At 38.5% G+C, this 15,237-nt stretch overlaps 3 protein-coding genes across 7 annotated transcripts; 1 reads left to right on the forward strand and 2 right to left on the reverse strand.

Moving 5' to 3' along the window:
- Positions 1-755: 755 nt before the first annotated feature.
- Positions 756-2,743, reverse strand: LOC113741365 (glycosyltransferase BC10). Its single transcript, XM_027268881.2, has 2 exons — positions 2,162-2,743; positions 756-1,394 (listed from the first exon to the last, which is right to left on the reverse strand). The coding sequence occupies exons 1-2, from the start codon at positions 2,741-2,743 to the stop codon at positions 756-758; spliced, it is 1,221 nt and encodes a 406-aa protein (XP_027124682.1).
- Positions 1,710-7,577, reverse strand: LOC113742886 (AP-3 complex subunit delta-like). Of its 2 annotated transcripts, XR_011813502.1 has the most exons (3): positions 4,382-7,577; positions 2,162-2,548; positions 1,710-1,874 (listed from the first exon to the last, which is right to left on the reverse strand). XR_011813502.1 is itself a non-coding variant. In XM_027270899.2 (1 exon), the coding sequence occupies exon 1, from the start codon at positions 7,382-7,384 to the stop codon at positions 4,454-4,456; it is 2,931 nt and encodes a 976-aa protein (XP_027126700.1). In that variant the 5' UTR covers positions 7,385-7,577; the 3' UTR covers positions 4,247-4,453. The 2 variants fall into 2 exon arrangements, 1 of the variants encoding a protein (XP_027126700.1); XM_027270899.2 differs by lacking the exons at positions 1,710-1,874; positions 2,162-2,548 and having other exon boundaries at positions 4,247-7,577.
- Positions 7,578-8,329: 752 nt separating this feature from the next.
- On the forward strand, positions 8,330-15,020 carry LOC140005964 (uncharacterized). Of its 4 annotated transcripts, none has more exons than XM_072047356.1 (13): positions 8,364-8,609; positions 9,052-9,242; positions 9,345-9,473; positions 10,567-10,731; positions 11,036-11,239; positions 11,412-11,489; positions 11,718-12,037; positions 12,146-12,256; positions 12,335-12,819; positions 13,240-13,408; positions 14,087-14,326; positions 14,425-14,559; positions 14,698-15,020. In XM_072047356.1, the coding sequence occupies exons 3-13, from the start codon at positions 9,356-9,358 to the stop codon at positions 14,827-14,829; spliced, it is 2,157 nt and encodes a 718-aa protein (XP_071903457.1). In that variant the 5' UTR covers positions 8,364-8,609; positions 9,052-9,242; positions 9,345-9,355; the 3' UTR covers positions 14,830-15,020. The 4 variants fall into 4 exon arrangements, with proteins under 4 accessions (XP_071903459.1, XP_071903457.1, XP_071903458.1 ...); XM_072047357.1 differs by having other exon boundaries at positions 9,077-9,242; XM_072047358.1 differs by lacking the exon at positions 11,036-11,239 and having other exon boundaries at positions 8,330-8,609.
- The last annotated feature ends 217 nt before the right edge of the window (positions 15,021-15,237 follow it).

Consider the following 15,237-nt stretch of genomic DNA (forward strand, 5'->3'; position numbering starts at 1 on the left):
ACGGCGGCTAAACCACGCCATAGATCGATTACCAGCTTTCCTTTATCGGAGACTACAAAAGTTGACGTCTTCTCCTCCTAGTTTTTTTACGTCTTTGATCACATGAAATCTAGACAGTCGTTCCAAAAACAAAGAAGACCAGTCCCAGATATGCACCAGTCTTTTAATGTGCCATCCTGAGAAAATGGCTACAAGGACTGTCACCTTCCATCATTTGATTATGCGGACTCTAATTACTCCCTAATTAGTTCAAAATGCATAAGACTTTATGATAATGATCTCTCGTAAATTATATTTTTGTCAACCTAGTACCGATATATAAAATACTGATGATTATACATTAGAAATGTGTTTTTTTGTCCCCGGGGGGGGGGGGGGGGGGGTTTAATTACACAACAATGCAAATGACTCGTAATCTTGATGATTATCGCAAGGTCACACCCGTATTTACGTGATTGAAATAGTTTATGAACTCAGGTATTGATTTTTTGATACATCGATGAACCAAAAAGAGATTAAATATGAATTACATTAATAAACTAGAGAGTTTTTATTGGTGTTGGGTAGTTACGTGATTAGCACGAGTAACTAAGCATTTAATTGTTCTGTTCTTTCCTTGTTATGGATTTTGAATGTGTAGGGGCAGGTTATGAGAAAGCAGCAAAAGACAGAGGGGGAAGAAAGGATCAGAAATCACTCGTAGAAATGAAATGTAACCTTTGATTAGATTGAAATATATCGTATTTCAAAGAGTTTCAGGCAAACAACAACGGAGAAAGCTCTAGCAAACGTTTAAGAGAATTGGGAACAAACTTTCTAGCAAACAAAAAACACGAGGAAGAGTTCTTACCATTGTAAGTACAGTTCGTAGTACCAAACCTTACTTGATTCATAAACTCTGCATTGACATTTCTCCAATCAAATCTTCCCGGATGAGGACCTTCTCTGGACCAATCTACCCAAGTCACGCTCCTGTTTGAGTTCTCATCTGGCAAGAGAATATTCACAAGCGTGGGAATGTAGTGCTCATCATTATAACACGGAGGGTTGCAATGCTCAGCAAAAATGGGGTAATATTTTCTGTCTGATATAATTCTTATGGCAACCTTGCGGTTGACCTCAAACCACTGGGACCCTTTTCGCCATTGAGATTTTGATATTGCAGGCGACATTGATTTGTTATATCTGCCACGACCACTTTTTCTTGGATCGTCAGCTGAGCCAATGAAACTGTGATTTGAATTTATTAGGTAGTTGTAAATTGTTGTGAAGTTGAACAAAGGAATGCATGTTTCAGATAGCAGCACAAATCTTTCATTCGTGAAATCAAGCAGTGCATTGGCTAGAAGTCGTCGCTCAGCGTCTATCATTGATGCTGTTCCCCATTGCACCGGCTGCGGTCAAATGCAAAATGAGCACTCTGTCACTTGCATGGTTGATTTTAGTTTTTTAAGGCAGAGTCGAATGGAATTTACCTCAATCTTGTTATTCATTCAAGAGAAAGGAAGAAAATCAGTTATTAAATGTCCTTTTTGTAGCGCCTTAAGAATTAGAAGTTCTAGATTTTAATCTCACGTCTCTCTCAATTTCTTAAATTCTACCCATCTCCCTGCAATTAAAAAAAATATTCTTTTTATAACAATATGATTTATTATACTACATCTCATTGAAATTAATTGCAAGTTGTTCAAAGCATCATTACAGCTTCCTCCCTAATAAAATTAATTGCAAGTTGTTGTACATTTGTGAGGATATTTTGCATAACATTTTTGGGTCATTGTAATGTACAGGGCACGAAATTGCAAAGGAGTGGTAATTCAATGGGCCATTGTGCAATTAACCTGTATATTTTCTGCTCATGCTTCCCCAGTTTTCTGCGGTAAAAAAAGTAGTAATTTCATCAGAACAGCATAGATGATAGAACCCATCTCTGTGTAACTGTGTTGTGTAATAACTTGGAATTTATGAAGTTGACAAATGGAACACAAACGAAAGTTGGAGGTAAAAGTCTTTGAGAAAAGAGCCATTTGATTTGATCCTAATGCTTGGGCATTTTGAAAAAATTAGGAAAAAATTGTATTGAGAAAGAATTCACTATTCAAACAAACCCTTTAATTCTCGAAGGCTAAAATGCAGTCTGAAGTATCAAAGCATTACGAACCTTGCTAGGAACTCTTCTTCGATGGAAAACAGAATCTTCAGGCTCTTCTCCAATGTAAGAGGGGTCTGAATGAACATAAATAGAGTATGATCCATTGTGTCCATCAAAAAACCTCTCCCACAAGGGAGCCAATGGTATCGGCCCTTTGGTCAAGAACATGAAAGCAACCTTCGGAGCATACTCGTAAGCAAACTCCTCAACCATAGGCACCATAGATGCACGCCAAAACAGTTCACTATCGTCCATTTTGTGCCTAAGAAATTGCAACTGATCCTCCGGCACGAAACTACTAATAGCAGGCAGGGGAAAACCGCCTTCGTGCGGGGATGGTGGAGGCAGTGGTGATATTCTTGGCTGTTTGAATGGTAATTCTATCAGGGTTGATGCCTGTTGGAACGATGTAAGATTAGGCATTGAGTTAATGTTCTCTAGTGAAAGAAATCTCTCAAGATACATACCACCGGTGACTCCCAAAGACAAGCCAATGACAAAATACAGAACACCAAATGCATGATGCAACTGCACTAATCGTGCAATATAAAGGTTAGCCATGAATTGACGTTGCAGCCGCTGCTCTTCCATTCATCAGAGAGATAAAGAAGAGAGCTTTAGCATACAATGAATATGAAGCAGTAGCTCTGCCCCATTATTAAGGGACGGACTCATTGGCCATCTTGTAACATCACTTCAACCGCAAGGTAAGATGAAACGATGTTCAAGAATCCTCAGATACCGGGCGATAAGCACCTCCCGGTCACCCCTTAAGCATCGGGTCAACTTTGGTTGGCTTGCTTAAGCACGTTAATGGTCACTGGCAGAATACAAGATCGAAACCCTTTTACATTGTGAGCCAAATTCACAATGGTACGATGCTTCGACAAGTTACCTCTTACCTAGTCTTAGTACCTAGTTTGATTCTTCGAGTAGACCTCGATGTATAGAGTACATTCAATGACCCGGCAAGTTGCACCATCTTTCCAATTCCGAAAAGTTTCTGTAGACCTCGACATCTGTTTCCTACCTATTCTATATTCTACTGATGAAGTCATGTGCCCAAGAACAAGAGAAAACGTTAGAGAGGACTATGTGGTGCTTTGTTTTATGCCTAAGCTAGGGCTTGCAAACTGGACTAACTTAAAAAACAAAACAGTTCGCTGGATCACGCACTAGCAGATTATACGAAGGTTCTGAAAAAAGTCATCAAAAATAGCTATTAGCAACCAACACAAATATAGCATGTGGTTGTATTTTGAGTCTTTTTTAGGTAACGTAATTGCTTGCCAGCTAAAAATGGATGAAGAAAGAAATAATCTGAGGTGAACCTCATCCAGTAAATCCCATTTGGGAGACTAATTGTGTAAATTAACCATAATAGCTTGCTTAAAACGAAGTTGTTGTATTAATCATATTTGAAACTGTTCAGTTATTTTTTTCCCCCAAACAAGGGAGGACGGTGAGAGGGGATTTAAGAAGAGGAGAGGGGTACAAAAATTTTGAATTTATGACCTCTAATTCTTAGAGTCTTAACCTTAGCCACTAGTTCCGGACCTCCTCGATTACTGCCTACTAGACTGGCCATCCTCGCATGAAGGAAAATTGGGACTTAGTATTAGAATGGGGACATTATTTAATTGTCTTGTGTAATAGAATAGAGTACTTCTGATGTAACTGAGGTTTCTACCTCTTGTACAATCTTCCGATCTAGTCTTTAATTAAAAGAGTTTGATTGTTGCTCGAAAAGAATATACCAATTGCCCCTTCTGTACCTTGACCAGCAATTTTGGTATCAGACTGTTTCGTCTGGTAACGAATAGGTTCCTAACCACTCAAAAGCATTCACTCACCAACTGGTAAAAGACGCAAAGATTAAAAGCTGTACCTTTTCCAGTTTGAGAGTGACAAAGTACTAGTTATTCAATAGGATTCCTTTCCCAGTTTTAGGGTGACAAAAGTATTAGTTATTCAATAGGATTCCGCAAGCAAATAAGTATCAACTGAGGCTTTGAAGAGGAGCATATACAAATAAAAACAAGAAAACCATCAATCCTTGACACATTTCATCTGACAAGCAGCAAGATCAAGAAATGCTCAAACCAAAATCATTCTGTATTGAATGAATTCTATCGTACACAAAAAATCAACAAAAGAAATGAAAATTTTGAAACAAACCACAATTTCTTTTGGGGAAAAAATTTCTATACAATTTACAAGAAAACTGACCTCAGACAAAGAGAAGTTTAATACAAGGATAGTCAATCTCTGGGTAAGATAAAATACCCCAGTCCTCTAATGCTATAGAAGAAAATCAGGAATCACCGGAGATTCTGCTGCCACATTCTCCATTCCATCTGCTCTTTGCCGTGACTTGTGCTTGCCATGGGGATGACTACTACTTGGCCTATCTGATCGATCAGATTCACCAGTTGCCTTTTTTGAACTTCTATGGCTTCTCTCTTTACCATGAGTACGGTGTTTGATCCTTCTAGAATTCTTGTTTCCAAGCTCAGCAATCTCCACAGTTGTTGAATCAGCATTTGATTCCAAAGGCCTAAAGGCCTCCTTCCTACTTCGCCTATTTGACGATTTGTCAGACTTGTCAGTCCGTGATGATGATGCCACAGCTTGATTGCCTAGAAGTACCTCTTGCACAGCATCTGAGATTAAATCCTCTTTCAGCTCAGTTAGCTTCTCATTGATGTGTATTCTATCTCCATCATCCAATTTTACAACCACAGGCCTAGGTTTTGCTATTGGCTTTTTCTTAGGGACAAGTGATTTCTCTGTAAGTTTAACCAGATAATCTGCCTCATCGTTTACTTTATCTTGCATACTGAGGTCATTAGCAGGTGGATAATCATTTGGAACTTTTTCCTTTTTCTCTGAAGGAAGATAATATATCCCATGCCGTTTGCGATGCTCCGTGAGTAGAGATGTTGACTCACTTGACGGTTCGCACTCTTCCTCATTTTGTTGGTCAGAAACCGTAACCACATCCTTTTCCAGGGATCGAGGTTTTTCAAGGGAAAATGAACTCAAAACAGGTATTCTAAAATCACCACATATTGCTTCTAAGTCGCTGAGATTCTCCTTAAGCTCCAAACCATCAGGAAGAGGCACCCTGCCTTGAGCACTCAACGAAACTGGCCCAAGCTCTTCAGATAAGGCATTGTGCATCACTCTGACAATTTCACAGGCTTTTAGTTCTCCCCTATCATTTTCTTCTTCCTTTGGGACCAAGCAACCATGTATTTCTTGTCGAATCAACTCAATCAAACCAAGGACATTCTTCACCCTATCCTGTATCTCCACTTCATGACTACCTGCCATTGGTCTCAGTGTTGATTCGACAAGATTTACCATCCCAACCAAACAATCTTTGGTGAAATGACCCATCTTCACAGAACAGGAAGACACCTGCTCAAGATCGCTAATCATTTTCTTCCCATCATTTCCAGAAGCATCTTTTTGCGGTTGATGCAGCATTCTTGGATTAAACCCCTCATCTGGTTCACTAAAAGTAACAGTTTGACCACTAACAGAATCAGAACTTTGTTCACACCAACCATTGTGTACAGACTCTCCCACTTCTGAGATAGATGCAGCAAGAGCTTCTTCTGGATAGAAATAAAAATACGCAGAGAATGTCAATACCTTAAATGCAGACTGGATATACACAGCCCTCACTGAAGGTGGCAAAAGATTGGTTCTTGGTTGCAATAATGCTTCCATGAGCTCAAATGGATTTTTGCAGAATTCAACATACTCCCCAGAAACCCAAGCAGCCGCAGATAAAATTCTGTGGATGAAAGAATTTCCAAGCAACGCAGGATCAATCAATAAATCACGCCCAACATGAACAACCTCCGGTCTAACATCCCTAACTCTCATGCCAATGTCTACAAGCTGGTTCTCAATTTCCTCTCCCTTCTGGCAATGTGGAACCCTCGCCATTTCCCCAAGAAGTGAAACATACCAGTCAAAATCAACAATTGTCTCATAATAATTTCTCGAACAAGTTGACAAGATAGACCCTAGGATCTCATTACAAAATTCTGGGTCAGACTTGAGTGCATAATTAATCAAAACTCTACAAATTTCTGCTACATTGTCCTCTGAAACCATAGCCATTACAAGCCTTAGGGCCTCAAATTTAATATTGACATCCTCATCACTCAAGGACTTAATCACAACCTCCTTATTCTCCACAACAGCATTCAAGGACTTAGGTGCAATAGCAGCAAGCGCTTGCAATCCAAGATACTTAAGATTCGGATCATCTTCAGTCAAAAACTCCCTAATCTTCTCAGCTGCAAGCTTCACGGCTAACTCATGCTGAGTTAAACTACACACAATCGTCCTAATACACTCAAAAGCCAACGATTTTGCCCCAGTACGCCTCAAATGCTCACAAATCGGCTCCACAACTCTTTTCCCCAACCTTGGCTCTAAAGGCACCAACTTGGCAAAGATCTTCAAAACCTTAATCAAAACCCAATTGTTCCTAGAATCCACCAAAATCCTATAAAACTCGGGGGCTAGAGGCAAATACGATCTAGGTTCTTTGTTAGCTAGCTCACAAAACACTCCAACGATGGCGGAAACAATACCCACATCAGCATTCTCTAAATTCTCGACTAATCGCTTAAAACACACCCTCACGGAATCTGGGTACAATTCAAAAACCCTCAAAACAGTAGCAATAGCTTTCTTCTTAATAAACCCCTTATTGCTATTCAATAAAGTAAACAATTCGGGCGTCAAATCGCGTGCTAAATCGGGAGTACAAATCGAAGAAAGCGTCTGCAGAGCGAGGCTTACCTCATGGGGGTTGCCCGAATTGAGGTCTTTCCGGAGCTGATGAGTGAGGAGGAGTATGACATCCGTGGAGGAGTTGAAGGAAATCGAGGCGGCAAGATAACCGGTCCGTTTTGAATTGAAGATGGTGGAGGAGGAGAGCTCGATTGCATGGAAAGCGGCCCAGGACATGTCGATGGCATAGAGGGAGTGAAGGTAGGTAAGCTTTTGAAGCGCGGTGGTTTTGGTTTGTTGGTCCGTTGATTTGATCTCGCGGCGAACCTCATCGATGGATTTCGAGACAAAAGTGGAGGATTCGGGTGTTCCGGCGGCGGTGCCGGCAGCGAGGTTGTGGAGACGGAGGCCTTTGATTAAATCCTCCAAGGATCGTTGGAACAAGGAATCCATTAGTGAAGGACCTCCCGCCATTAAATTTGGGGAAGGCTAATGAATTGAAGACAAGGTCCGATTATATGGAGTTTGATGAGGTTTAGTGTGTGAGTGTGTGTTTTTGGGATGCCATGATGATCAGGAATTGAGTTCTGAAGGCTGGTGTAAGGAATGAGGGAGAAGGAAGAAAGAGTAGTATTTTTAATTTGGTGCGTGAGCTTTTCAAATAAAGTCGTTTGAAGCTGCACGAGTTTATCAAATACCACGACTTTTGGCTGAAATGTGGAGTCCATTGGAGGTTGAACTCATCGTTGATGGAATCATTTTTGTTAATGGAGCCAATGATTTGTCACAGTGCAATAAGTAAACTGAAATGATAATTTGTAAGCAACTCATAACTGTAAAATGGGTAAAACGAATTCGTACAACTTATTCAAATTAAACTCTTCTAATTGATGGAATAAATATTAACATTAAAACTAGAACAAACTCACAACTTGTCGAGATTCATATTTCAGAACTTTTGATTGTGGTGCGATCTCGTTATATTTTGGATTGTAATTTTTAGTAAAAAAATTTTTATGTTTATCACGTGCATATTTTTTAATTTTACATAAATCAAATCGTTATAATATATTTTTTTATAAATACTAGTAATAATAATAGTTTAGCTTCTTCCCAAATAATGTAGGGAAGGAAATTTCTTCTTTTATTCTTTTATGACACAAAAATTAAGTATATAAAATTGAAAGTTAAAAAAGAATTTTCATGTAATTAATCTTTTAACTTATTCATTACTGTTAGTATTACTTTACCACATTACTATCTTGTTCGCTGCTACTAAATATAAGAAACGTGGATTTTTTCTTGACACAAACAAAATTACTAGTACATGCCAAATAATTTAACATGATTTTCAAAAATAAAAATAGAAAACAAAATCAATATAAAATACTAACAATGTTGCACTTGTGCTGTTATTGTTAATATTAATATTAATATTAATATGGATATTATTATTTTGGTTATTGCTTCGGTTAGATTTATGGATGTTGCACATACTATAACACAAAACCGCAAATCAATCAATAAGGAAAGAACAAGGGGAAGAGTAGAAATAAAGGTGGAGAGATCCATGGAAGAGAAGAATGAAGATCACCGACTGCTAGAAGCTTAAGATAGCCATAAATAAGCAAAGGAAACATCAGCCAAAAAGCACCACTTGTCACCAGCCAGCCAAAGCCCTCTTTCCAGCAACCAGCAGGTAATAAATCTTTAGCCTTCCTTCTCTCCTCTTCCAGATTTTCATGTCTTTACTAAAACCCTAATCTTTTTTATTCTTTTAACTGTCCCCAAGTGCCCATAGCTGCACGCCCATCAAAATCCTGCGGCAATGTATGAGCATTTTGGAGCAACCCAAATAGCCAAATGACTTCCATGGCCTAAATTAGAGCTGGGTTTTTTATTCCTAAAAAGAAAAAAAAAAAAGATGATGACTTGGGTTGTGGGCGCAATTTAATTATCTTAATTCTGCTCATTTTTTATTTCGTTAGTGGGCTTGTTGTAAATTTACTGAATTTGGTCTAGAAGTAGTGTTGAATTATGTTTCACTAGTAATCAAGAATTGTAGTAGTACTAGTATTCGGGAGAATGAAGTAGAAATTATTGCTACTAAATAGAGGCTTTACAATTCTATTTTCCTGCAGCTTACACAATTGTGGAGCGTTACAGGAATTCTGTTTAAGAGCAGCGGAATTTGTGAGATTTGTTGATCAAGTGAATGGAAGGATTGCGAGTTGATTGAATGTAGGTTGAAAAGTTATTGTGGGTTGCATTTTCATCAGCTTTCCAGGATGTCTATGTTCTAACACAATTTTAAGTAAAAATCAACGTTAAGGTATGTTGTTTCTGGTAATTGATTAGCCTCTTCACATGTAAAATTTGCATATCGTTGGGATTCTGGAATTTTAACGTAAGCTTTCTTTTTGTCATTTGACAGAAATTAGCAAGATGCCTCGTAAGGGAAATTATCGAGTTGATTATGAAGATGACTATGATGCGTATGAAGATTATGAGTACTATGACAACGACAATGACTATGATTATGGTTACAATGCCAACGAAAATGGTATAGATTGTCTTTTCAACTTGGTTTTCTTGCTCACCCGCTAAATGCGGGGCTTATACTGTCTTTGGCATGGAAATTTTTGGCAAAGAGGTCAGAGTTTTACCTGTACTTGTGACTTGAAGTTTCAGGTCCTTTGGAGTAAAAGTTCTAAGAGTCCACAATTTTCTTTTGCATTAAGCTATTGGGAAGAAAGTAGACGGGAAGAAAGTAGACGAAAAAGTTCTTTTGGTACTGTTTTCTAGATTAAAATGTGATTTTGGAATTTACATGGATTCGTGAATAACTAGGGAGGACAATCTCAGAAGCAGGAGAAGTAGAAGTACATCTGGATAGGGTGCAACTTTATGTGGAATTTGGGCATTACATCTTGAATAAAGCATGATTAGTTGGGAGACTGGTAAAGTGAGCAGAAGGATGCTATAGGATAAGGCAAATTATGTCTTGGTTGAGAAGAGTACGAATTCATTTTCTAAAATTAAATACTAACCATAATAAGCAACTTCCTGCAAGGATTGTTAACTGTTTCTCGAAAGGTGCTTTTTTCACTGTCGTATCGCATGTGTAACAAATCTAATAGTACATCTTTCATGTAATATGTCTGTATATGTAAGGAAAGAATTTGTAATTCTCAAAATCAATGGAGTTGAGAGCCAAGATTCTGTTTGGATGGATAAGGATTGCTATTCCTAGAAGGTCTGTTGTGGAATGCTCATCCCTCAGCTTACCATCTATGTTTCTGACATAACAATGAGTATGTGATTGTTAAGCTTATGGTTTCTTGTTGTGGATAAATTACTAAGAATGGGGAACTTGTTTTAAAGATAAAATCTGGAATAGGATTTGCTTTATCTCATTTCTATGGTGTTGTGTTTTGCATATTTGTAGGGTACACATTTTATGGATATATATATCAGATAGTTGTTGCACTGCAAGGGCGATTTCTTCAATGGAAATCTTTTAGGAAACAGCTTTCAAATTTTTCCACCAATCAAATGCTATGTAGACCTACTTGTATTATATTCTAATTTTGGACCTAACAACTAAAAATCTTCTCCAAATTGAATTAATTGCTTGGTGATAACTACTGAAACAGGTGTAGTGCCTGAGACTAAGGAAATACAAGAAGCGGCGAAGATTGGGATTTGGCGCTGTCCAATATGTACATATGATAATGAAGATGATATGTCTGCATGTGAAATATGTGGGGTCCTTCGTAATCCACTGGTTAAGGGCCATAGTAAGAGTAGTTCTGGCCCAGGTGAGCACCTCCTCAAATACTCTGTATCATTTTCTATATACTTTTTGACATATATGCAATGCTATTTGTAAGAGTACCCTGCTGTAAGAACTATTATTCAAGTGAAAAGAAACAGGAGTTTGAACCCTTCTTGTTCAGTTTTTCATTTCCTTGTTATGATCGAGTTTGATCTTTAAACAATGGGGAGTGGTTTACCGATAGCTTGCTTCTAATTTGCCCAACGAGACCTATTTTTATCTCTGTTTTTATTCATTTAGTATCTAAATTTGCTAGCTCCTTCATAGAATAGATCGTTTCTATGCAGTTGGTGGCATATGCAAAGACTCTGGAGTATCCATAATGGCCAAGTCTCTTTTTGCATCATTGCCGCAACACAAACCCAAAAAGGCCGTAGTCTTTGAAGCAAAGAATGGTGCTCTTTTGAAAGGGGAACCTGGAAATATACTTGGGGACTTTCATGATTTCCATAGGGCTTTTAGCTCTCAAAACAAATACAAGTTTAATATAGGTTTGGACATACTCTGATACAGGAAAATAATTAATGACAGGAAAATTTTCAAACTCCAAAAGTGTAGTCTCTTTCTCTCAGTTTTTGCTCCTTTGCTTGGCCATTATTAGAGTCATATCATCGGATAGCATCCATATATGAATATTCTTACTTGTATTATTTGTTATGGCAGCCCCTTATAAGTTTGATGGTCCTTCTCCAGATGACTTGGTGTCAAGTGGAATGCATTCCTCCACACTGGGTTCTAAAGGTTTCATTTTTTTTCCTGCTCTTTCTTCTTTTCATGTTGGCTCATTTGTCTTTGGTCTATGCGATTGTTTTCATCTGTGCTGATACATTTGCTCTCAGCTTTGCCAAATTTTTCTGCAAAGACTAAGCGATTTTATGTTTCACATTCTTTACTCATTAAGTGAAATGATGTGTTGTTTAACTTTGGAAGGATGTATCTTCCTGATATGCTGCCTATTTTCTACTGCAGCCAATTTTAAGACTTCTTCATCGCCAGATGTTTCTAGAAAAGAAAAAGAGCTTAAGATTGAAGTAGAAAGAGAAATAACTATTGAAGGGCATGATAGCTCTTCTGCATCAACATCAAAGGAGAAGGGTCCTCTTTTAAAGATTGAGGGCAAACGTCAAACCATTTCTGGTGATATGATGAAGATGTCAATATCTTCGAAGTCTGGAAGTGCAAAAAATGCCAATCGTGCAAGAGCTTCGGTAAGTGCACCATTTAAGCCTGAGAAATGGATGCTTCCTGACCAGATTGAAGATAAATTGAGTCAACTAAATCTCGCAATTGTAAGTTATCCATTTGTTTTCCTTTTGCGACTAATAGATATCTCTCCATGTGCATTTCCTGCTGTTTGCTGTAGATTTTAATTCATCTTCTTTTTACTATATTCATAGGTCGGCCACGTTGATTCTGGAAAGTCCACACTCTCAGGAAGACTGCTGCATCTTTTAGGGCGTATATCCCAGAAGGAATTTCACAAATATGAGAGAGAGGCCAAACAACTGGTAGTTAAGCTAGCATTTGTTATATTCATAATGGTAGGTTGGCTTCTAAGATTGGTGAACCCTATGTTGTTCTATCAGGGAAAAGGGTCCTTTGCTTATGCATGGGCATTAGATGAGAGTGCTGAAGAAAGAGAAAGGGGGATAACTATGACTGTAGCTGTTGCATTCTTCGATACCAAAAAATATCACATTGTTCTACTTGACTCACCTGGCCACAAAGACTTTGTTCCAAACATGATATCTGGGGCAACACAGGCCGATGCTGCAATTCTTGTTATTGATGCTTCAGTGGGTGCATTTGAAGCAGGAATGGATGCTTCTGGAGGGCAAACAAGGGAGCACACACAACTGATTAGAAGCTTTGGCGCAGATCAGATTATAGTTGCAGTTAACAAAATGGATGCTGTGGAATACTCCAGGGAGAGATTTGATATTATTAAGCAGAAGCTGGGTGTATTTCTTCGCTCCTGCAGTTTCAAGGAATCTTCTATATTGTGGATTCCCATGAGTGCCATGGAAAACCAAAATTTGGTTGATGTTCCTTCTGATACACGATTATCCTGGTTAGTTTACTTGTGCTTGCCTTCTCTGAAGTCCTTCGTCTTCCAAAATTCATAAGGATAGCTAAATTTGAAGGGAGAGCAATTTATAGTGTATCCTTTCTTGGTCAGGAATGATAGTCTAATTTTACTAGTTCTCTGTGAATCTGATATGGATGTCATCCTATCTGCTTTGTAACTCAATTTAAGTATTTCAATGTGAGTTTAGAATTTCATCTAGCCCCACTATACCGAATTGATGTCATGAATTTCTGAAACATTTTTCTTCTTTTCTTGTTTGACACAATGACCATTTTAAACTATATTTTTAGTAGCCTTTTAATTATGGTGTGTTCCCAAAAACTGGTTAATCAGATGTATAGAGAACAGAACTTTAATCATGTTTATAGTTGCTGAAAAGTTCAGGGTGATTGGACTTTGCAGGTACCAGGGACTTTGTCTGTTGGATGCAATAGATTCTCTCCAGCCTCCTGTTAGGGACTATTCAAAGCCTCTACTTCTGCCAATTTGTGATGTTATAAAGTCACAATCACAAGGACAACTGTCTGTAGTGGGGAAAGTGGAGAATGGAGCTCTTCGTTCTGGATACAAGGTAAATATTGATGGCTAATTTCAGTTGTCATTTGCAAAAGAAAATTTTGTTAGTTGATATCATACCGTCTTCATAATGTCCTTGAAATTTCTAGGGGTGAAAAAAAATTTTGGTTTTCTGGATTCTTGACGTTGGCAGTGGTTTGCTTAAATCCAACTTTATGTGGCTTATTTTGGCAAGGAATTTTTCAGATGCTCATTCTCTATTGATCTTTCACATTCATCTGATTGAAAGCCTTCTTCTTTTCCATTTTGTTAAGTACAGAGTTTCAAAGCTTTATCCAACCATACGCATATAATCAGCCTCAGACATATCAACTAGCAACTAACACTAAAAGCCCTAGTGGATAGTGGCAATAATATGTAAAACCATCAGTGCTGTAAGTTACAAGTCGGTCGAAGCAAGGGCGAAGACATGGACTACCATTTTCTCCATTTCTCAAACTTTCTTCTTTCTTTATTGTGCAGTTGATTTGGCCCTCTTAATGTGGTTTCCTCTCCCTCTTTTGCCTGACCATGGTTCTCTTTTTCTTTGGGTTGCTATAGTACTTCGCTCCAGTCTATCTCAATCATTGTTGTGTAACTTCTAAGGTTTCGGTGGCTTGGAGACTGCAGAGTGATTTGAGTTTCTAGAAACAGTTGCTGGTTTTAATGTTTTCAGTCATGTTTATTGGCATAGGTTTTAGTTATGCCATCTGGAGAAATAGCAACAGTGCGTTCTTTGGAACGGGACAACCATGTCTGCAACATTGCGAGAGCTGGAGATAATGTGACAGTCAGTCTGCAAGGTGTTGATCCGAATCGAGTGACAGCTGGGGGTGTGTTGTGTCACCCTGATTTCCCTGTTGCAGTTTCTAAGCATTTCGAATTAAAGATTGTTGTGCTGGATGTTACAACTCCAATTCTGATTGGTTCTCAGGTGGAAGTTAATTTAATTTAAGATTCTCGTCCTGGATATTACTTGTCCATTCAATTTCTTCTAGATATTTATGTGTATAATATTTGTGGTATGGATAGTTGGAATTTCACATACATCACACAAAGGAGGTAGCTAGAGTGGTCAAGATTTTGTCCCTGCTTGACCCAAAGACTGGAAAGGTGTCAAAGAAATCGCCAAGATGTCTGTTATCGAAGCAGAATGCTGTAATTGAGGTTTGTACAATTTCCAATAATGCTTCTCTCTCTCTCTTGCGGAAGGAGAGAGCCTGTGATTGTCGTTGGTTCGCCAATTTGCGATATACTCGCAAGCATTTAAAGAATTTGATGGGTTGTTTTGCTTCTCATGTTTAGGTGGCTCTGGAAGAGGAGGTCTGCGTTGAAGAATACTCGAGATGTAAAGCCTTAGGAAGGGTATCCCTTAGAGCATCAGGGAGAACGATAGCGCTTGGTGTTGTTACTAAGATTGTACAAAATGAGCAGTAGTTTCATTGCAAATACAAAGGAATTTTTGCATGTCGGCCAGAGCCCACGCCCGAATAGCTGCTGACTGCCAGCATCTCTAGCCTGAAACCCATGGTGTAGTGCAGAGTTAGCACCCTGTATTGGGTATTCTTCACTGTACATTATTGCTGATCCAATTTTGGTAAATTTGCTAGTCACACCCCCTTTGTCTATCCTCTTGTTTTTTTTCCTCTCTCTTTCTTTTCCCTGAATACAAGCAACATACACACAAAATTTTTTAGAATCCACGAGTACAGGCTCTTTGGAGAATATTGACATGACATTGATCTTATTTACGGTTAAGTTGTGGAAGTATGAGGAAAAGATGGCGGCCTTCTCTGTTGGGGTGGGGTGGGGGATTTCGCAAAATCGTAGAGGTGAGGCTGAACC

This window comes from Coffea arabica, chromosome 4e, assembly GCF_036785885.1.
Source record: "Coffea arabica cultivar ET-39 chromosome 4e, Coffea Arabica ET-39 HiFi, whole genome shotgun sequence".
In the NCBI taxonomy this organism is placed as follows: domain Eukaryota; kingdom Viridiplantae; phylum Streptophyta; class Magnoliopsida; order Gentianales; family Rubiaceae; genus Coffea; species Coffea arabica.